General features: G+C 41.2%; 5 protein-coding genes across 5 annotated transcripts; 1 reads left to right on the forward strand and 4 right to left on the reverse strand.

Annotated features, from left to right (window-relative positions):
- Window positions 1–519: 519 nt before the first annotated feature.
- Window positions 520–2887, reverse strand: ATC70_008045 (uncharacterized protein; the record flags this gene model as incomplete). Its single annotated transcript, XM_064827300.1, has 6 exons — window positions 520–1702; window positions 1760–1832; window positions 1887–1987; window positions 2091–2555; window positions 2613–2647; window positions 2732–2887. The coding sequence occupies 6 exons, from the start codon at window positions 2885–2887 to the stop codon at window positions 520–522; spliced, it is 2013 nt and encodes a 670-aa protein (XP_064687198.1).
- Window positions 2888–3175: 288 nt separating this feature from the next.
- LHS1 (lumenal Hsp70 protein) lies at window positions 3176–5015 on the reverse strand (the record flags this gene model as incomplete). The annotated part of the gene is made up of 4 exons (XM_064827301.1): window positions 3176–4163; window positions 4223–4679; window positions 4740–4768; window positions 4825–5015. The coding sequence occupies 4 exons, from the start codon at window positions 5013–5015 to the stop codon at window positions 3176–3178; spliced, it is 1665 nt and encodes a 554-aa protein (XP_064687199.1).
- Window positions 5016–5372: 357 nt separating this feature from the next.
- On the forward strand, window positions 5373–6582 carry ATC70_008047 (uncharacterized protein; the record flags this gene model as incomplete). The annotated part of the gene is made up of 3 exons (XM_064827302.1): window positions 5373–5471; window positions 5534–5888; window positions 5948–6582. 3 exons carry the CDS (start codon window positions 5373–5375, stop codon window positions 6580–6582), a joined length of 1089 nt encoding a protein of 362 aa, XP_064687200.1.
- Window positions 6583–7070: 488 nt separating this feature from the next.
- On the reverse strand, window positions 7071–8399 carry ATC70_008048 (uncharacterized protein; the record flags this gene model as incomplete). The annotated part of the gene is made up of 3 exons (XM_064827303.1): window positions 7071–8188; window positions 8253–8288; window positions 8342–8399. The coding sequence occupies 3 exons, from the start codon at window positions 8397–8399 to the stop codon at window positions 7071–7073; spliced, it is 1212 nt and encodes a 403-aa protein (XP_064687201.1).
- An 8483-nt stretch (window positions 8400–16882) lies between these two features.
- Window positions 16883–21666, reverse strand: DPL1 (Dihydrosphingosine phosphate lyase; the record flags this gene model as incomplete). Its single annotated transcript, XM_064827304.1, has 2 exons — window positions 16883–20690; window positions 20738–21666. 2 exons carry the CDS (start codon window positions 21664–21666, stop codon window positions 16883–16885), a joined length of 4737 nt encoding a protein of 1578 aa, XP_064687202.1.
- Window positions 21667–21931: the final 265 nt, after the last annotated feature.

Here is a 21931-nt window from a genome sequence, read left to right on the forward strand (position 1 = left end):
GTGCTATTCTCACAATCTAAAACGGCCTTCAACGCGAGAAAACACAGCTCAAATGCACCCCGATTTTGCTGTATCAGGCACACGATTTTGCTGTATCAGGCACACTTTTGATAAGAAAGGGACAATGCCAGTATGCCGCTCTCCCGTATGTAAAGTAACTTGGTGTATGTAGATATGACGCACCACACAAGAGCCAGGTCTACAAATAATATGAAGTGTTCTCGTGTGTAAGTGGAGGGTTAAAATAAAGTAGCAGTATTTTTATACGATGAGCAAGGGCAATCAGTAGCGCGAGATGCCACTGCGCAGGTTGGCTCCCACCGAAGCAAAGTGAATTCGAAGCATAAACATAGTCGTATATGTTAGAGATAAATCCATTCAAGAAAAGAAGCTTCAAATCATCAACACACCAACAGCATTGCTTTGCAAAATTAAAAAAAAAGGCTGATTTTATTGGTAATTTGAAGAGACAAAGAGGTATATGTATATAAAGTACATTCAAATTCGAACAACAGCCAGCTACTTCCACACATCACCGGTTAAAAGGTCTTCTTCATCGTGTATCGGTGATGTTATGAGAGTGTTTCTTTCATCTGGCCAATGCCACTCAGGAGCATCTTGTTCAGATGGCGAGAGAGGCGCCGTAGGTCTGGTATTGGAATGTGTTGTTTGCTTGGATGTTGTGGAGGATGCTGTGAAAGAGTAACTGTTGCTGTTGATCAAGCTATCTGTTGGACGAGGTACAAATGGCTGTTTTGAAGGCGGTGTAGAAGAAGGCACCAGTGTGGCATCAGAATGTTGTTGTGGGTATCGTGACGGTGGGGTAGAGAGTTGATTGTTATTGTTGGGAGTCGAAAATGACGGCTGGACAACGGCTTTGTGCTTGATTCGAGGGACAGATGCTGTCGAAGACGTGGGCGTGCTGCTGCTCATGCTGAGGCCCTTTTCATTGCGTTTGACATCAGTCAGTGTTGGCTTTCTGACAGGTGGCGAGGGCGGTTTGGTATTGCTGACAGGGAGCTGTGCTTCTTCGTCTGATAAATCATCCACAACCACATAATTGCCTTTTCCCTGCTGAATAATCACATCAATACAGCCTTCCCGAGGGCCCAAATTGCCAATATCATCCGTGTTCTTTGATTTCCCTTTTCTATCGTCGTATCTATTAACAAAATTGTTGGCGTTTGTCGTAGTAGAGACACCACCATAGCCTCTTTGTTGTTGCTGGCGGCGTTCACGGCGGGCCAGCCGCCAAAGAGGCACCCGGAAATCGATAACAGGATAGTTGTAGTCTCCAAACACCATTTTACGACTGGCCTTGTACAATGCTTCCATCTCATCCGCAGAATTGGGCTCGTCGAATTCCAAAGGTTCTGACTCATCCTCGTCGTCAGACTCGTCATTCATGCCTCTGCCCGAATTCAGAAACCGAGAAGTGGGGGCAGGTTCAAGCCAACGCTTTTTGGTGGTAATATTGGAGTAGCGAAGACCAGCCATAATGCGAGAGTTACGGCTGCTTCCCATATGAGGTACCCCTTCTGAAGGCTCAAATGACCGGTAGCTGAACCTGGACCCCTTTAGTGTATCCAATGTGTCCATCATGACATCTTTGAGGCCAAATGAATCTTGAATTGCCTTTCGAATGGGCATGCGAGCGGAATGCACAGTCTGATCAAAGTAATCCTCCCAAGAAAATGAGAACCTACGATGACTGGCATCAATACACTGCTAAAAAGGCGTCGTATGATGTATGACTTACGAATGAGCAATGGCAAATGGCACCATTTCAATACAGACAAGAAAATCTTGTATCGCAACCGAAATATGCTCAGCTGATGTGGCATGATGAGTATATTTGCTGCGTAAAAAGAGAGCATCTAACATACCTTCAGGAATGATGCCAGCAAATACAAGAAGAGCGACTACTACGCCTTGCCAAAAGGAAAAGAAGATGATGGCCTTGACGCAGAGAAACTTGGGCAAAGGTCTACATAGAGTACACACATTGGTAAGCAAGCACTAGTGTGTGTGTGTGTGTGTGTGTGTGTGTGTGTGTGTGTGTGTGTGTGTGTGCAGAACCTGATGCTTACCTAAATGTTGTTAGATCCTTCTTTGTTGCATAAAAAAACACCATCAAACACCATAAACTCAAACACACACTTAGATTGTAAAAGAAAGTGAGGTAAAAGTAGGAGCTTGTCAAGGTAAATTGGCCTTCATGGTAGTTGCCAGTTGCTTTTAGTATCATGGTGATGATAGCTAGCACAGGCTTGACGTACACAAACTGAAGAATGCCTCTCTTAACAAAGAGAAATGTGTATGGATCACCAACAAAGATTTCTCTTGACCACAACGTTCCCGGAAAGAAATTTTGAGATGGAGGTCGAGAATGTAGCATGATGATCAGTGCTCGCTCGCCTCCCATTTTGTTGAGTAGCAGGTTGAAGAAGGCATAGATGACAAAGGCTTCGTAAATATCTCTAAATGTGTCCACATAGAATGCAACGTTCAATGACACCAAGGAAATGTAGGTACTGATGCCGTAGATGGGAACCCTGATGCCAAATGTTTAGACATTGGATGCCATGCCGATACAGTGATGCTATACTCACATCCACAGAATTCGAATGACTTGTCTTTGTTGATTCTATGTAGGGTAAAAATGGCATTAGATCACAAAACTCCAAGCTAGAAAAAAAAAATAAAGACTTGGCAGCCATATAAAACTCACTGGTTTTCTATAATTTTTCCAGTGCAGCCAAACAGAAAACAAAGATATGCAACTTCCAACGACAGTACATAACAATGCCAATTGTATTAGTATAGGATTAAACTCGGAACCTGCACCCCCATCACCATAGTTATCCATGCTATGATACTCTGCCATTTGAACAGTGCCAATATGTGTGTGCCAAGAAGAAACTTGAGGAGAGAAAAAAAAGAGAAAAAGAGTTTAGCACAGAAGGGGGGAGGATGATTAGGTGTTTATTTGAAACTACGTCAACAATACAGCGGAATGACGACAAGCACAGATATGTAATGGATCAACGATTTCCTTGTTGAATCTCGTTTATTTCTTGAGAGAGAGAGAAACAAGGAGAAGAGAGATACAATCAATATGTATTAATAATATATAAATCAAAGCACGTGCATACATAAATAGGGCAGCAGCATTTTAGATTTGCAAATCATTGACATCTTTTTCTATAAAGAATTCGGTTCCTTTGCATGGAACGCCATCATAAGTGACAATCAGATACGCAGAGCCGGGAGGATAGATATTGGCATTGGGTGGTGCCATGATTTTGAGTGTCTCGAAGGCTGGGTCCACTTGGTAGCGAAGGTACACATAACGTTGAGACATGTGCATCGAGTGTGTGCTGAATCCAGGTCTCATGATGGCCACCTTGAGTTTCTTTGCATCCTTGACATTGTCTTGAAGGTGCAATAGAACCTCAAATTCCTGGTCATATGTCACTACTCTGGGCACATGCGATATTCTAGGTCGAGCATCTTCAGGTCGCTTGTACAAGTGAGGCGGTGTATAGTATTCCACTCGGTATTCGGTTGGGTATTTTGCATGAATGTCAGGTGGATCAACGCTATTGGAGCCTGCAATCCATAATCGACCGTCAGGCAGTGCCAATGCGACAGAATGATACATGCGCGCAATATCCGTGTTATCCAATCCTTGTGTCCATCGCTTCCCTAGTGGTTTCTTGTGGTTGTAAATAAGGGGATCAAAGGTGGGATCATGGTTGGCATCTTTGTATCCTGCATAGCCACGTTGACAGCCGTTTACCCAAATCAGGCTGCCGTCAGATAGTATCACACCATCTGGCATCACTCGCTTGTGTATGAATGTGTCCATCTCCCACTGAGGATCTTTGTCGCCTAGATTGATGCGCCCGCAAGTGTCGTCAGCTGCGCTGGTGGCTTTTGGGCTGGATGATCCTCCACAAATCAATATCTCTACATTGTAGTCGTTGTCTGGATCCAGTGGCAACATGACAGCTCCACCTGTCAAGGGATAGGATCGCGGCACACCAGGCATGCGAGGGAGTTCCTTGACGACTCTGTGGTTGTTGTAGTCGTAGATGATGGATTTTGTTGATGCAAATATAAACAAGTTGCCGTCTGGCAGTAGGAAAACAAAAGGGTACCTACAGCGTGTGCCAGATGAATAACCAATATTCCATTTCCCAACTGTATGGATACTCACAAATTATAAGGCAATGTGTGTAATAGCAAGTCGAGTTGAATAGGCTCCTCTGTTCTTGGTGGCCAAAATTCGTAAGAAGGCACATTCTTCTCTTTGGTGTTGTATTTGGTACCAGCAATGGAGCCACCGATGATGATCAAATCACCCTCTGGCAGTTGCTCTACAGTGGGATACCAACGGTTACTGTACATTTTCCCGGTTGGATACTCGACCCAAGAGCAGCTATCGTCTGAGCAAGGTTGGAAATGTCGAATCGACTGATGTCCTCTGCCTGCCTTCCAAGCACCTCTACTCTCTGCTCCACCGGTGCTGATAAAGGTGCCATTTGCCAGAAACCCGCCTGCTGAACAGAATGTGTTTGTTTCCAACAGCAATGTTCTATAGGTGTTGGTCTCAATATCGTACAAGGATGAAAATGCGCTGACTCCAGAGTCTAATTTAGCTTCATTTTCCTCGGCTACGCAGAACAATATAGCTTAGAGTCCATCCATGTTGCCACACTGATACGCCACTGTACCTTTATCTATGATCAGTATACTTCTTTCACTAAATAAAGAAGTATCAGAATATGAGCAAATGCTGATTTCCTTGTGATACATTACTTTAACAACACAGCATGCATGGCTGCCACACCAGTTCTTCCTTGCTGGACCATTTTGCCCTGTTTAGCATACTCTGAGTGATAGGATGTCTCATAATCTTGGTAGTAAAAGGGAGATGATTGGGCTGCCACTGACACTGCCAGCTGATGGTAAGCAGCTATGCACAAGAATATAGACAGCGATAGTTTCATAAAAAAAAAAAAAAAAAAAAAAAAAGAGGTGAAAAAAAAAAAGAGAGAGAAGGTTGGTAAAACAGGGGGAGGGAAGGGGTTAAACGGAAATCAAATCAAGGCACCACCATTTTATCCTGAACGTGATTTGTGTAACCAGCAGAGCAAGTTGAATATAATTGTGCTTGCTGGTTTCTTTCAATTCCATTCATTGCGTCCTTCCCTTTTCTTTCTTTTCTTGCTCTCTCTTTTTTTCATTTTTTGAAACGGCATTGAATCTTAAAAAAAAAAAAAAGAGGATAAAAGGCAAATATAGAGATATATAAATCATTTGCTTTTTTCTCTTTTTTCTTGATTTCTGTAAATAAGGATCCCAAGATGATGAAGTATCTATTACTGCTGATCTTTATCCGCATTATCCACGCTCAACAGTATGCTAATAAGACTATCTTGGAGTCATTACACTTTATCTCGCCTGTAAGTATGTCCTCAGGCTGAAGAGCATGGCATTTCCCATCTCAAATCAACCGCAATGATAGGTATTATACAATGCAATTCAGTCTTCAGTATCCGTGTCAGAAATCGCTGGTGTGCTGGATCAAAACATCACATTCTTTCTTCCAACAGAAGCAGCATTAAACGCCTCCATCACATCTGGCAAGCTCAACTTTTCGTCCAATGCATACAACGCACTCAGCTTTTTGACAGTGAATGGATCTCATCCTGCCAATTCCTTTTCAACAAGCAGAAAATTCTATACCACCAACACTCATAATCTCATGTCAATTGGGCCCACGCTTTTACCCAATTACACGATTCAATCTAATCTATTTCAGATTTACTCTGGGCTTACCAAAGCAACTATTGTCTCTCAGGACATCCAATGCTCAAATGGTACAAAAAAATCCCCTTCCGCAAAGTAAAAGATATTTACAGAATTTCCCATGTTTTAGGCTTGATACACATGGTAGACAATTTTCTGCAACCAGCCAACACACCATTGATTACAATATCCGATTTAGCTGAACTGGAATACATGGAGGGGCTCCTGAAATCACTCAACGTCTCGGATACGGTATCCGGCGTGAACAAAACCATATTAGCACCTACAAACGAAGCTTGGGCTGCTGCTAATGGCTCCACCCTGCCGTTTGGCACACTGATACACAACTTGAAATACCTTGTCATCGACGGCACGTACACCTCTGATCTGTTTCTGAGCAAAGAGCCCATCTCTTATACGTCTGACTATCGAAACATGCCCATTACAATCCAATTACAGCAAGGCAAATTACTCGTCAACGGCGCTGCTTCTATCGTAAAAACGGATATCATGACAACATCTGGAATGCTCCATCTGATAGACACAGTCTTGTCCGCTGATGCCATCTTGGAATCGACCAGAAGCAATGCGTCAGCGACTCCCACTACTATAAGTAGCAATGGAAGCACAGATGACGACAATTCAACTAGTAAAAAAATGCCACTCGATAGCTATTCCATGGCATCTGTTTCCTATAGCAATTCAGTGCACTGCATCTACTATTACTTGCTCATCTGCTTGATATCCTATCTTTGCTATTTGTAATTCTGATAACTATACCCTTAATTGTAATAAAGCTTTGTAAATCCTATCAGTTCATATCCTCCTCCTCCTCCTCCTCCTTGCTCAAACTAAGAATGAGGAGAACAGCCTATCAACTATCCGCTCCTTGAAAAATAAAAGTGAATTGGGCCGCCAAAATCTATATTTATATGTGAAATCATCTCATAAACCTTTGTCCTACCGCACTTGTTGGTGACACCAACTAGATATAAAAATGCTGATTTGACACGTGTGTGTCCACACAATCATGATGTATTAAAAAGTGGGAAGATAGCTCAACAAGGCGAATATAAAATACAAAGAGACAAGCCATGGCATTCATGACAGTTCCGAGATTCATCAGACACCTTGTATTTATTAAAAAAAAAAAAAAAAAAGACAGGGATGAGCTATTCAAGGGATGAGATAGTAGAGAAGGCATCATCAGCTTGATTTAATATACAGATTTTAATATAAAAAATATTTTAAATTTAGTATTGTCTTGCGTCGGAAGAAGGCATTTCAGTAGCACCTTGGCCGTGTCCAACTGCTACACCCAGCATATCAGTTGAGGCTTTGCTTCGCTGAGATGGAGATCTGGGTAACTTGGAGACGACAGAAGCCACGGCGCCCATGAAACTCTGGGGTCTCCAGCGTGTAGGCACCGTTTGAGAATCATCTTCGCTGAGCCTCTCTTGTCTTCTTTTGCGATTGAATACGACTAAGCCAGCTAAACCAAGTGCTGCAATACATCCAATGCCAGCACCCAGGCCAATGCCCAGTGCCTTATTGCTAATGTCGTTTGCAGCTGCGGCATCAGAATTTGCATAAATGTCGCTATTGTTTGTCGATGTACTCAAGACATCGTTGGAAGTTGTGGTAGCCGTAGCAGTGTTGGTCATTGTAGCACTCTCAGAATCGGTCGTTGCTGGATCATTTTCTAGTGTAGCTGCATTGGTGTCTGTATTGGGAGCATCAGTTGTATCCGTTTGAGTAGCAACGGCTGGTACAGGGGCAACGTCAGTTGTAGTAGGCGTTGGTGTTGCGGTTACTATACTGCTTGTAGTTTCTGTTGTTGTAATGATGATCTGAGTGCTCAATGCCATAGCTCGGCTTTTGCTTGCTGACTTTGATCTGCTTTTGCTTTTCGATATGGATCTGCTCTTGGACAATGATCTACTCTTTGAAGATGATTTGCTTTTCAATGAAGATTTGCTTTTCGAGATAGATTTACTTTTCGATTTCGATCTGCTTCTTGATTTGGATTTGCTGATGGATTTTGATCTGCTAATAGATTTCAGAGTGCGATAACTGACAGGTACAGCAACTACAGTCTGAGAACAAGTAGGTACAATTGTCGCTTTTTGTCTAATAACAGTGGATGTAGATTTCACTCGTCGAGTAACATCGTACGTCTTTGTTTGGTTCCAGCAAACTGAAGTGGTTTGATTGATGTAGTGAGTGTGATGGCGATGATGGCGATGATGATGGTGGTGGTGGTGGTGGTGGTGTTTCTTGTGGATGGATTGCCAACATGCTGCTTTATCTTTGGCATGTTGACATGGAACTGAAGATGAGACATGATGTCGAGGCAATAATTGTTTCTGCTCTAAACAAACAGAGTAATTAGATCGACGCTTTATTAATAGTCGGGGATCTTGTTATTTTCGTACCTGTCAATAGGTTATCAGTTTCGATCTCATTGTTCTCTGGTGTAGAAAATGTGTTAGCATCAAAGCTGATACAAGAAGCCTCTGCTTACCGAGAGCAAATGTGAAGCCTATGATGACCAGGAAAAAAAGGAGGGTTGCTTGGTTCATCAATAAGCATCAAAAGGAACGTACTGGGAAGAAGGATGAAAGGCGATGAATGAGGAAAAATGAAAATGAAAAAGAGAAGGCAGCCCTTTAGGATATATGTGAATATAAAGAAACCTCAAGAAATGATGTATAGTAAAAGAAAGAAGATGTGTAAGCAAAAAAAGAAAAACAGCAGAAAAAGAGAGAAGAAAGAAAAAGAAAGACTCGCTGGCCAGATAAAATGTAACCAAATGCCCCTCCTCTCTCACTCCCACTAGTGGAAACTTGTGAAGAAACCAGGCCAGGGAACAATCATACAAAGGGATAATAAAGCTTCAGATTATTAGCTACTCTTCACTGTGCAACCCAACGTTACCTTTCTATATTGTTTTTCATCTAAAAATAAAAAATGACACTATAGAAATGAGTCTGGTTCCTTCTTTGCTTTGCTCTCCTATAAGCTCTCTTTGGGCACCACCATGATTATCCCTCTCTCTAACTCTGCTGCCCCCCCCCCTCCTCATCATTGCCCCTCTTCTATACCTCCCGTCAATGTTTCCCCTGGATGTACATACGAGGCTTTCTTTCTTTCTTTCTTTCTTTCTTTCTTTCTTTCTTTCCGTATTAATATCCCCTTCATCGTCCCATTCAGTAAAGAGTATTGATCTTTACGACATCCTCCCCAGTAATTGCTGTACTGAACAATCGATTGGTAAAACTCCATCAAATTAACTATGAGCGAATAAGAAATGTCTGTGCAACCCTTTTGGTTGAAAACACTATGGTCCTCTAAAGTACCCAAGTTGATGTGACAAAGAGACATCTTTATTTGGGAACCTTCTAGTTATATTCTCAGGTCAACTTTGTTCCGTGATTGAATATAGCTCGCTACGCTAACTTTTTTAAATTGATAATACTTGGCAAGCATGCTTTTAATAAAATCGAAGTAAGATGGCTCTTGTTACACTCTCGTGTTAATTCGTTTTTGGTTGAAAAAAAAAAAAAGATATTCCCTGTCTACTGAATTAATGTCAAATAAAATGGATAAACATGTATGACGAATAATGAGCTTTGATCATGCGATGAATTGGTGATCATTCATTATTATAACTTCCGCAAACAAGCTTTTGGTGTACCAAATGTAGATTCATTGTAAATACGTAGGTGTAGAAAGACATGGGACAATTTCTTTATTCAATCGAGAATCTGGTAGTTGGCCTTTTTAATGTGGTGTTATGTATTGCACTAATGTATATAAGACACACGGGGTTTTTTTTTCCATGATTTGGCTTCATTTGACTCTTGACGACATAAAAGTGTACGTTAAAGGAGCTCCTATTGGTATGATTTGACTACGAAACTGTTACTGATTAGCACAGTGGTATGATCTCTTTTGTTTTTAAAGGCGATTATGAAGTTATGGCTATCGATCCTGGTTGAGAAGATGAAAGCGCGATTCAATTGACTTCAACTTTGATTAATTAAATGGCCATCATTGAGCCATGCTGCAGACAATGTCTATACAAGCTAGGGCATTGTCGACCATCAGGAATAGACATAATAGCTGAAAGCTAACTGTTGCTACCATACTGCTTTTGTAATGGCGAGCAGACTGATCAAAGGCAGAATAAGAGTGGTGATTTCATCCGAAATAAATCCCTGAGCACCTTCTATGTGCACGAGAGAGAAGTAACGTTTCAATCCAATCAGCAAAATAAAATTAAATGCAAAATGCTTAGCAATGGATATAATGTCAATACATATAGCCATACTATATTAGACGTTGTACAAAGAGGCGTCTTCATAGTCGAAATTATCAAATATGCTGTGTCAAAATACAATGAAAATTATATCTCTCAAAGAGTGCCACTTTTGTTCAGAAGGAACCAAGAAGATGTATTTATGTAACGATTAGCCTGCTAGCGTCTGAAGCATAACAATGAACTGCAACACAACAAAGCTATCGTAACTAGCAAGATTTACCTTCAGAATAACTTACCAACTATTATGTGAGATACTTTGACATTTGATGCCGCATTAAAATATCTTTAGCAGCGAGCCGATAAGAAGGTTGGCCAGATTTCCGTTCTTGGACGCATACGGCTCTCAGAGTGTGTAGCCCACTCCAAACGTAAAAATGGCTACCTTCTCGAATTATGACCTCTTAATTACTATAATGAGAGGACAATAGGTAAGGTGCTGGAAAATGTTGTATTGAAAACAGCTTGGTAATATCTTGCTTCGGTGTAGTATGGCAAAACGTTTAAGGCATTTCACAAAAAAGAGGCACAGCTATTCCCGGTTCCATATCGATGCTAAAGCCTCTATATCAACCCTTCAACGTAAACACAAAATGACCCTGATATAAAAGCTTTGGCGTCAGTATAGAGATTGGAATAGCTCTTTCTCCTTTTTCGTAAAATGAGCAGTTTAGATTCGAATCTCTGCCACGACAACACAACAAAGCAAGCTTTCACCAAGCAGTTTTGCACAGCATTCTCCAGTATCAATTCCATTGATCTCTTACTTCTAGTCGCTCGTAATCAAGAAGTATTTATAAGAAGTTCATTACTCAAAAGCTGTTAAGATACGTAACACACTTTTGACTTTTTAGGAAATCTTCACCAAGATATAACCAATTTTTCACTACAACGCAACACCTAATTCATCGATCTTATACTTTTAATCGTTTGCAATTACAACAGCTTTCAACAGTAGCTTTTATGCGTATATCTTTGCTCATAACCGTTTACGTTTGGAATCATTTGTATTTGATCAGCAACGCACCATCCGATCTAAGGTCCAACTATACTATTGTTTTCCTTGCAAGATTTTGCTATAGGAACATGCTGTTGTCAGAGCTCTAGCATTAACAGAATTGCAAAACCAAATTTCGGATGGCCCTGCAGTGAAATCAGGTTTGAATAGATTTCATAAAAAAAAAGCAATAGTAAAATACAATAGAAATCAACTGTATTTTATTTGTGTATAAAATGAACTGAAGATCCTGGAATTGAGTAAAAAAAAGAAGAGTATTTATACATTTGCATCTAGCTTGTAGGATTAGTGATGATAGAGAGCAATAGGTTCTGCTATTGCGATATCTGGCAAATGTTGTTGATGTTTGATTTAAAGTGGTAATCAATGCAAGAGCACTGGCCATAAGGGTCGATTTGAGTAACCTTGATGGGCTTGGGTGAGCTATCGTCATAGCATGATTTAATGTAGTAACCTTGATGGTTTAAAGTGTGATGTTTGTTATTGAAGTATGGAATCCTTTATCTGGGACATTGTGCAACTATGGCAGCAGGGCATAGTTGTCATATTTGAATATGCTTGTTATTGATTTGATTCTATTTGGATAAAGATACCATCACTTACTACGACCATCATGGGTGTGATTGAATACACTGTGATCAGGAGTGATTCATTCACACGATGTGCGATATAAGCGTGGATCTTTACTTTAGTATGTTTAAATGGTTGTTGATGTACATTTGAGCGCTTTTACTAATAGATCGAAATAGCATGAATTTGAATGAGTGCTATTTGGTGAATTTCGGTTTTCAATCAAGTTGCGTTTGGGTGCTTATTTCATTACAGGCCCAAACCTCAAAACCGAAAATACCTTTGCATCTCCAGAGTCTTGGATGTTAGGTAGAAGATATCAAACCATGATGAAAAAATTGAAACATATATGTTGGAAATCAATGATTTGCATTGCATGTTTGGCGGGACATTTGATACTGGGAGAATCCTGTGCCTAGTATACTGCTGTGTAGTACTAGATTCAAATCTGTATAATGTCATTGATGCTCGACCTTTTACATCACTGTAATCTCACATTTCAAGATACAAATCTGGTTTTTTGCAACGCAGAAAATTCTAGTCACTGTAAAGCACTGTAGTTTATCTACTTGTTCAGCAACACAGCCCGCTATACCATATTTTTAGGTCGAATTCTGTCCAAATGTAGTCATTTTTCAACTCGAATAAGTTATGCTAAAAAGCATTTTGGACGCTTGGATTAGGGCTAAACAACTCCCCTTGGTTGCGCTTTACTTACTGATGCTTTATCTCAATTTTTTTTGAGTCATTGCAAATTCATGAAAATCATTGTTTTTTCATGAGTATTAGCAAGGGAAAATTCTTGAAAATCAAACGATCGCGTTTTTCATCCCAAAAGTGAAGACTTTTCCTAAGATACGTATGAAATCAAATTGATTGTAAAAATGAGATGCAACACTGGAAACACTTTCTGTGAGATTTTCCTATATAAGACTTCGACATTTTGGCAAAAAACATGTTTTCATACTTTTGCAAACTGCTCATTATTTTCGGTCTGAAGGCTAAATATAATGAGCACCATTCGGTGCAGCTTCTTCAGTTCTGTAAGCTTATATTAGAAAGCTGGGTAGGATAACGACAGTTTTCACAGTCAAATTTAGTAAAAACGTTTAAAAGATGTCAGATCAAGACAAGTTTGAACACGAAAATATCCACTACACAAATTCATATTAAATTACCGCAACTATGGCTGCCGCTGCAGAAGATTGAGATCAGACTTACTGGTCGTGACGTCGGGTAGGGCGCCCTCTCATACTCCCATACCCCCGTTCTTTTTTCCTTTTTTGCAAAACGCGTTTAGTATCAAACCATGGTGGTTTTGAAAACCGTTTGATTGATAATAACACTCTAGCTTCTGATAACACTGTCATGTACCGTTGGAAGAACTTAATACTGCTTCTTTGAAGTGGAACATATTAGGTACCATTCGATAACGAGCACTGGAAGACGTAAAATTAACACTAATTGAATTTATTTATTAGGCTTTGATGATTCTTTTTGTCTGGTTGACGTGGGTGGTGCTGCCATTACGTCTCTGCTATCTCTACTGTTTGCTTCTTTGACTTATCATATCTGGTGGTTGCTTCTTTGGTCTTCGTCTGGTCTCTGGTGTCGTTCATTCTTCGGTGTTTCTATGGCGCTGGTATTGCTGCTGCTGCTAATAATCCGGTCTTTCCTGGTCTACTGTATTTGGTACATGCTCGTTCTCTGGTCCATACTACCCGGTAATTGCGTAATATCTCTATCTGTGGTGCTGATAAGTGGTAACTTCTTTGGTGTTTGTGTGCTCTCTTCTGATGGTATTCGTTCTTTAGTTTTTCTATGGTGCTGGTGTTGCTGCTACCCATTTGGTCTTTTCTGGTCTACTATACTTGGTGCATGCTCGTTCTCTGGTCTGTCTCCGGTAATTGCCTATACCCTTCTGGTCTATCTATGGCTATGGTAAGCGGTAGGTATCTTCTTTCTTCTGGTCGCAATGATATCAAACTTTTTTGAACGCTTATATCATTGCTTCCTTTCTCGTGATAATGCATTCATGATGTTTGCCTTGTTGCGCTTTTTCTTCTTTTTTATTTTGTTGGTAGTGTTTCCTCTGTAGCTTTACATGAAACAACATTAGTCATTATGTTGTATCGCAAACCTATAATACCACTGTTGCTTTTGCAGTTGTGCGTATTTGTGTCATGTTGCTTTACATTCGATTATTACTACCATGTGCGTTGCTCATGTATGCATTTTTCTTGCAACAGCAACGAGCTTTTTTGAACATCTTTGATGTTGTGTTTGTTATGCTTTTCTTTGACTCGCTTCGTATTGTGAGCGTCTCTTTTTGCCTACATACTACTATACTCGTATAGTATTATATTCTTTTTTTTTTATTATTATTATGTTTCTTTGAAGCATATCTTTTTTTACGTTGTGTGGATGTGCCTATCCCTGAAGCTCAACAAGACTTTATCCGAGGCTAGGAGGTAGATAGGCCGCCTCCACTTGGTTATCGCTACTTACTTTAGTGATGATTGAGAGTCTCGATGCCAGAATTTAAAAGCTAGGTGGTGTAAGTAAGGCATGCTCTAGCATCTGTGGGAAATTTGATGATAGCATCTGCTATACTGCTGTATAGCGGAGCTTAAAATTTTGCCTCACATCAAAACAGGGGGAAACCCTCGCAAATTTTTTTTAGGTCAGCGGAGTTTTCAAGCAATTTGATTGGCTGAGAGGTTGAAGCAACTAAGGTCTACAACTAGTTGATATCCGCTTGATGTCATGTATTATAATTTTGTGTTTACAATAAAAATATATTCAAATATTTATAAAGTTTAAATCCTTCTTTATTCAAAAGTAAGATAAGTTGCAACTTGTTGTGCCAGTAGGGCTACAACTGTCTATAAAGATTAAGGTATTCTTGATGGGTAGATATGTTTGTGCAACAACATGGACAAGCTATGATAATTGAAGTGCATCTCAACTATCTAAATGCTGAGGTTCACCAGATAAGATAAGCGTTGTACAAGATAAATTGCTAATTTGGCATTCAGAACTTAGTATAAAAAATAGAACAACTCTTGTTTTCATCAATAAATCTTTAGTTTTTGTGTCTGATCTTATTCAAATAAGTCTTTTCTTGTTTTTATAATATCGAACATTTTTTACAAGCTGTGGAATTTGAGGCTTTACAGACTAAAATTCACGGAAAAAAAAGAATAAAAAAAACAGTAATGTCAACTTGATAAAGGTATATTTTATTATCAAACTGACAGGTGTAAAGTAAACTGAAGTCTCTCTACTGGCCAGGTAGATGATCCTTCTTATATACTATAACAATGGATAAAAGTTCTATTAATTAGATTGACAACTAAGTCAACTCAGATCAACTAATGTCTAATCATGCTAAAAGACAACTCCAGCAAGCTAATCATGATTTAGCTCTGTCTGGATGAATAATTAGACTCTCATCCGAAGTACCCTGATCTATCCTTTCCATAAGGATAATTAATATCGATCTAGTAGCATGTATCCGATAGGTACAGTCTTCTTAGTCTATATTAATAGTACATATTATCTGAGTGTATATCGCTAAGCATACATCTTTAGCATGTATCTGGATATATGGCATGTCTATAGCATATCGTATGCATGTCTATAGCATGTCTCATATATAGTACAAGTCTGTAGTACATAAAGTATCTGTAGCTAGTATCACGGATATAAGCATGTGTCTTATAGCGTGGATCATGAAGTGCACATCTGAAGCAACAAGCTCATATTGCATTAATCTTGGTGCCTATCCAGATATGGTAAACATCCGTAGTCAATGTCGGAATACAAGTATAAGTCTATAGTGCCATCCATGTCCGTGGTGCCATCTATAGCCTATATCTTATATAGTATGAATCTTATAGTACTAGCGTATCTGAAGTCCATATCTTCTTATAGTATAAATCGATATCGTACATCTAATCCAGTGTACATACAGTTTATATCTAAATCTGGTAACTGGATGAACTGTCGGAATGCAGATCATAGTGGATGTATTCCACACAAGCTACAAATAAAAATCCTTTTATTCTTTGTGCTTAACAGTTGATTTTTATTATATACATGAATTCAATGGGCACTCGATGGGAGCATTAGCCTAGAATTCTAGAAACAAAAGAGTAGCAGGTACAAAAAACCCTTAAGGGGACACTAACTAAGAAAAAGGGAAAAAGGAAAGTGTGGTAGTGGCAAAGGAGCGGCATGAATACTAGTATTGTTGATTTGATCTGGAGGAATGACCAACGGATGGGAACTTTGATAATTACTTACCATCATGGCATCGCACCGAGAAAGCAAAAGCAACAAACGTTCATCAATGAGCAGAAAACGGGGAAGTAGCTGAGGCGAAAATGTATGTGTTTATTAAAAGCAAGAAGAAATTAATAAAGTAAAGGCTAAATGCATTCGATATTTTGATCATTATTGCTAGCACTTTGGAGGCGAATGTGAGGAAGTGTCAGAACCGAGGTTCTGAGATTCAGGGAGCGACAAATATTTCAGGAAAGCTATGCAATATTTGAATTGTCTGGGTGGTGGGTGGGAGGCACATGGCTAATAAGAAAGATCAAAGACAACATGAATTCCCTCGCATCGTGTGTAAAAGAGTGTAGCAGTGGAGGGGCAAACAGAGGAAGCAGATCACAATCGGTTCACCACAGAGCAGGATGTCAGTAGACGCATGTTAGGCCGGGGAAGCCCACACTTGTCCTGGAACTGGATCCGTTGTGTAATCGCCATCGGGATTACAGAGCTGGTCAAAATGCCACAGCAAGGTACAGAGATCAGGCCACCAGGCACTACGGCCCAACTGATGTTCTCATTTGAGAAGATATAGTTTTCCACATGAATAAAATGGTTTAATAGCTAAACTATAATATTGCAGGCAACAGAGAGACTTTTATTATCTGTAAGATTCATAAAATTACTAAACGTATTATAAATTGCACGAGAAAATGGCAATTTAAAATTACCTAATAACTACTTACTAAAGTAAAGAATATATTTCAATAAGATATTCGAGTAGTTTAGTGGAAAGAACGTCAGATCCACAACCGATAGGTTGTGGGTTCGACCCCGTTAGGATCATTCTTTTTTCAAATTTTTGAAAATCGATGTGCTCATATAAGAATATGGATGTGCTCACATGGGAACATTTCGGATGTTCCCATGAGAACATCGGCCGACTTATAATAGATCTTTAGGAACGCCGATGTTCCCATATGAGAGCATTTTTCACATTTCGAGAACATCAAATAGATTCTCATATGAGCACATCGATGTTCCCATGAGAACATCAGCTGGGCCGTAGTGTAGGGTGGACAGTTAGAAGGAGATGAGGAGGATGGAATCAAGTTCAAAGCATGGTCAATGATGGTGCCGGTGAAGTCAGCAGGCGGAACAGGAAGAGACAGAAGCAAAGTAGGTGGCAAAGTGGGGCATTCATGTAGATGGCGACGGGATGTATGATCTTCATTGCATGCACAAGGTCGTGGCTTACCCGGAAGCCATCCCATTCTATAACGAATAAGACGACTACGACAAGGACGACTGGCAGGTACATACATAACAGGATCAATGCCAATAGTGGGTCGGCAAGCACGGATCAGCACCATGTCTGTTTTTGTCAGGAACTCAGCGTGCCAATGTTGGCGTTCAGCAAGGAACCATTGTTTCATGTGACGTTGATTTGCAAAAGGTACTTCATCAAGCGCGCGGGCAGCCATGTGTTGCTTTTTTAATCTTTTCAAAGATGAACCAGGTAGAGAATCAGAGAGCAGTATCAGCAGGCCATCTTCTGGGAGGAATTGTGAACGCAAGCAGAATTGAGTCACCAGTATAGCAGCACGTTGTCGCATCAGAGGCAGATTTGTCATGTGTCGAAACACCATGGTGGAAGCAGCACGATGGCCACCAAATATCATGCGGAGGCACGTATCTTGGACCTTTTCAAGAGCCTTGAAATCAGCAACACGCATATTGGCAATGCCAATACCATATTCCAGTTTGGGTCTGATGAATGAAGCATACAATTTGGTGGAGAAGAGCAGAGGGAAGCCAGAACGATTGCATCCAATGGAGTTAAGCTGAGCCATTGAAGCCATGGTACCACGCTGACATTTCTTGACAATAGATGTTGTGCAGATGCCCTTGCGGTCAAATGGAATACCGAGATACACAAATTCATCGACAACAGGAAGACATTCTCCATACAAGGTCAGGTCAAGAAAGGTAGATGAGGTGGAGGACGGTGGATTGATGATAGCACATTTGGCAGGAGCCCAGCGATACCCAAGTGCAAGGGAATGTGATTCAGCTAGTGTCAGCATCTGTTTTACTTCACGAGCAGAACCTAGAATAGCAACATCATCAGCATACAATAAAGCATTAATAGCAATATTAGTAGCATGAGTGGGTGTTATGACGGACCAAAGAGGAGAGGGAGCACATGATGGTGATGTTGACATGACACGAGTGGTGGAGGACGATGCAGCTTGACGCAACAAAGCTGGCAGTGAGTTGATAAAGATACTGAATAAGTGGGAACTAAGGGTGGAGCCTTGAAGCAATCCAGTATGCAGTGAGAGTTCTTGGGACACGCATTGCTGATTCAGCACTGAAATAGAAACATCGTCAAACAAATTGGAGAGCAATGAGACAAGTGGCATTGGAGCATTGGCAGAGAGCAGCGAATTCCAGATCACACGGCGATCAACAACATCATAGGCACTCTTGATATCAAGGAAGCACACAGTTGGCCAGTGGTAGTGTTGGTTCTGGTAGTCTTTCATTAAGTCTTGGAGACTAAGAGCACTATCAAGTGCACTTCTTGCGGATCGGAAACCATTCTGGGCTACGTCTAATGGTGGTGAAATGGTGAGGACAAGGGGAGCAAGGCACATTTCAAAGAGTTTTCTCAGTGTACTAGTCAATGAGATGGGCCGAAAGCTTGATGCCTCCGTGACAGGTCCCTTCTTGTAGATGCTACAAACATTACCATGACGCCAATCCGCTGGTGTGTAAGACCATTGATAGGTCAGAGCAAAGAGGTATGACAGAACAGTGGCAAGTGGTTTCTGAATGGGTTTCAGCATTTCACCACGAATTGAATCACGGCCAGGTGCTTTACGGTATGGCAACGACTTGATCTGCTGAATGATATGGTCAATACTAATAATCTCGTCAAAAGCTTCGTTGTGGACCGATGCTGAGACAACACGACGTGTTGGGTCAGAGTCATCATGTGGTAGAGTTCTATGTGAGAGGTATGATGGGATGAAAGGAGAAGCATGCGGATTCAATGTACTGATGTCACCATTTGCCAGACGAGTACCACCAAGATGGGAGGCTGACTGAGGAGGAGGAACACCATATGGCAGATGTCTACCATGTGTAGCAAAAGGGCATGGAGGTCGATTTGTTGGGAGATTGGATCCAGCATAAATGGTAGCAAGGTGATCACGCATAGCATTAGCACCAGCTTGAGCACCGTCCACATGTAGATACCCTGATTGTCTTTGTCGTCTGGATTTGATCAACTTGATTTTTGACATGGCCTTTGAAAAGTCTTGCTTGAATAAAGATTCACAGAATGCGTGCCACGAAACCTGTTTAGCTCTACGAAGGGCCTGTTTGAACTTTTGATGTGCTTCCACATGTTGATTCCACCAATATGCCTTGTCCAATGAAGCGGGACAACGACGATATTTACGATAGAGAGCTTCACGATGATCACAGAGCCGTTGAAGATCGAGGGTCCAGAATTTCTTCCAAAAGTTGGGTCGCTGGGATTGCCGAGTAACGGATTCATCCAGTGCCTGATATATACAATTGGTGAGATCACTGTTGAGGGTATCGATTGGAGGTTGTGTATCAGGTGGTGAGCGCACAAGCGAGATCAGCTGTTGTAGCAACGGTTGAGAGAGGGCTGTAAAGCGTTGTGCATACAAATTGCGTACATCCGTTTCTTGTAGACGTGAGAGCTTCCATAGGAGACGAGGTGATGGTGATGGCGTAGCAGGCATAGCAAGAGCAGGTTCGTTTGAGTGGTAATCAAACGTCAGAGACATCAGTTTATGATCAGATCCCAAAGACAAGTCAGAGTAAATACTAATTGAGGAGGAAGAAGGTGGAGATGAGGTATCCAGAGAGGCAAAGGAAAGTGATTCTACATTTGAGATGTAGTAATCGACAATGCTACTTACATTCCGCCCACTACGACGGTCCTCAAAGGTAGGTGTAGAGTGGGCTAATTGACAGTTCAAAACGTTTAATTGATTATCGGCACAGTACTCTTGAAGTAGACGACCACGGTTATTTGTAGAGGAGTCACCAACAAAGCTACCCATGCGGGCATTCAGATCGCCACAGATGATTGTGTCATGATCCAACGGGATCGCATTCAGGATGGAAGAGACATTTTCAGTATAGAGATCCGCTTGCTCAGGTGGTATATACAGACAAATGAGCCGAAGTTCACGACCAAGTTGAATACCCAAAGCAAACTCTTGAAGAGCAGAGGGCAAAGGCGTCTGGAATGCTGTAAGGGGACAGGAAGGGTTGATTAAGCATGTAATGCCACGAGAGCCACGACCACCGCCTGCGACAGTGACGCCAGGTAAGTGGAATTGCTGCCAATTGGTGGGTAGTCGGATGGGATGGCGGTTCAGCCATGTTTCGGTAATGAACAGCACAGAGAAGGATTGGCAATAACGGAGAACATCATCAATGGTGGTATCTCTGAGACCGCGAGCGTTCCAGAGGCCAATGGTGAGTGGAGTGAGTTGAGAAGCGCTATTAATGACTGGAGCCAAAGCTGTAGGAGGAGGAGGAGTAGTAGGTATAGTGTTATTGAGTATAGTTGGTATTGATGAGGACGGATTAGAAGCAGAGAGAGGATGGTCAGGGAGCGAGGAGGATGTATAATGACTGAGAGGACTCTCAATCATTAATACTCTTCTTCGTCGGAATCAGACATGTCAACATCAGATGAGCCAGAGCTTTTCTTGAAACCAGAAGAGCCAAAGATGTTATTGACAGGGGCGACAGAATCAATGTATTCAGTGGTGGTCCAACCATTTTCCAAAAAGTGATTAGCAACAGAAGCAAAAAGACGAGAACGACGATTGGCAAGGTAGACAAGAGACTTGGCACAACGATTGATTTGCAGGTCAAAGGCAGCATCCTCACGCTTAGAGAGGGACATCTCTTTAAACTTGGGGTCAGCGAGGTGTTTGGGATCAGTAGGATCAAAGCCTTCCACAACATTGATGTTGTTCTTGGTGAGAATGGAGACGAGGTTGTCCTTGTATTGCAAATGGACTAGGACGCCAATGATGTTTCTAGCAGGGAACGTTACATCAATGATACGAGAAGCATCAGCTTTGATCAGATGCAAGTTGTTGCGGACTTCAGTGCGAGTGAAGCGGCGAGAGCGGTTAAAGTACACCGTTGTGTAGCCTTTGGGCCCTTCAGGAGCCAAGTTAAAACCACGAGTAATAGCTTGGCGATGTTTGTCAGTTACATCGGCAGGGTTGCGAACCTTTTTGGAACGTTTGATTACTTCGGTCCAAGAGTTGTTGGGAGTCTTTTTGGTGGCATTGGGTGCTTGTTGCGTGGATTGAGTAGCTGAAGAATGAGGTTTGGGTTGCTGTTGAATACCTGATTTGGGTTGCGCTTGAGTGGTTGTGGAACCTTGTTGAGAGTTGAGTTGCTGACGCAGACGCTCATTCTCTTGGGTCAGGGATTCATTTTGTTTTTGGAGATTCAAAATAGTGGTTTTCAAGGCATTTAGCTCTTGCAAAGCACTGTTGTGGGCAGAGATGTCCTGTTGCATGGTCAATACTAGTCTCTGCAGATCCATCTGCGACATGAGAGTAGCTGGTGTATCGGTGTCCATTGTCATTGTTGATCGATACAAAGGTGTTGAGATGTCGAAAGAAAAATATGATGTTTTTTGTGGGTTTTTCAAAAAAGATGAATATCTGTTCGATCGAGCTGAGGTTTTCACAGGTTATACTTCAAGTACTAGGCACTTAATGTATGCTCGTTTGGTGATTACTGCTTTGTTTACTACTGCTTGGATACACTTATTGGAATTTTCTAATCACGTGGTACCTGAATTTTTGGCAGAACGTAATATAAAATTTCAAAAGCGAAAGAAAGGTGGG

Source organism: Mucor velutinosus (assembly GCF_035048745.1).
Source record: "Mucor velutinosus strain NIH1002 chromosome Unknown tig00001555, whole genome shotgun sequence".
In the NCBI taxonomy this organism is placed as follows: Eukaryota; Fungi; Mucoromycota; class Mucoromycetes; order Mucorales; family Mucoraceae; genus Mucor; species Mucor velutinosus.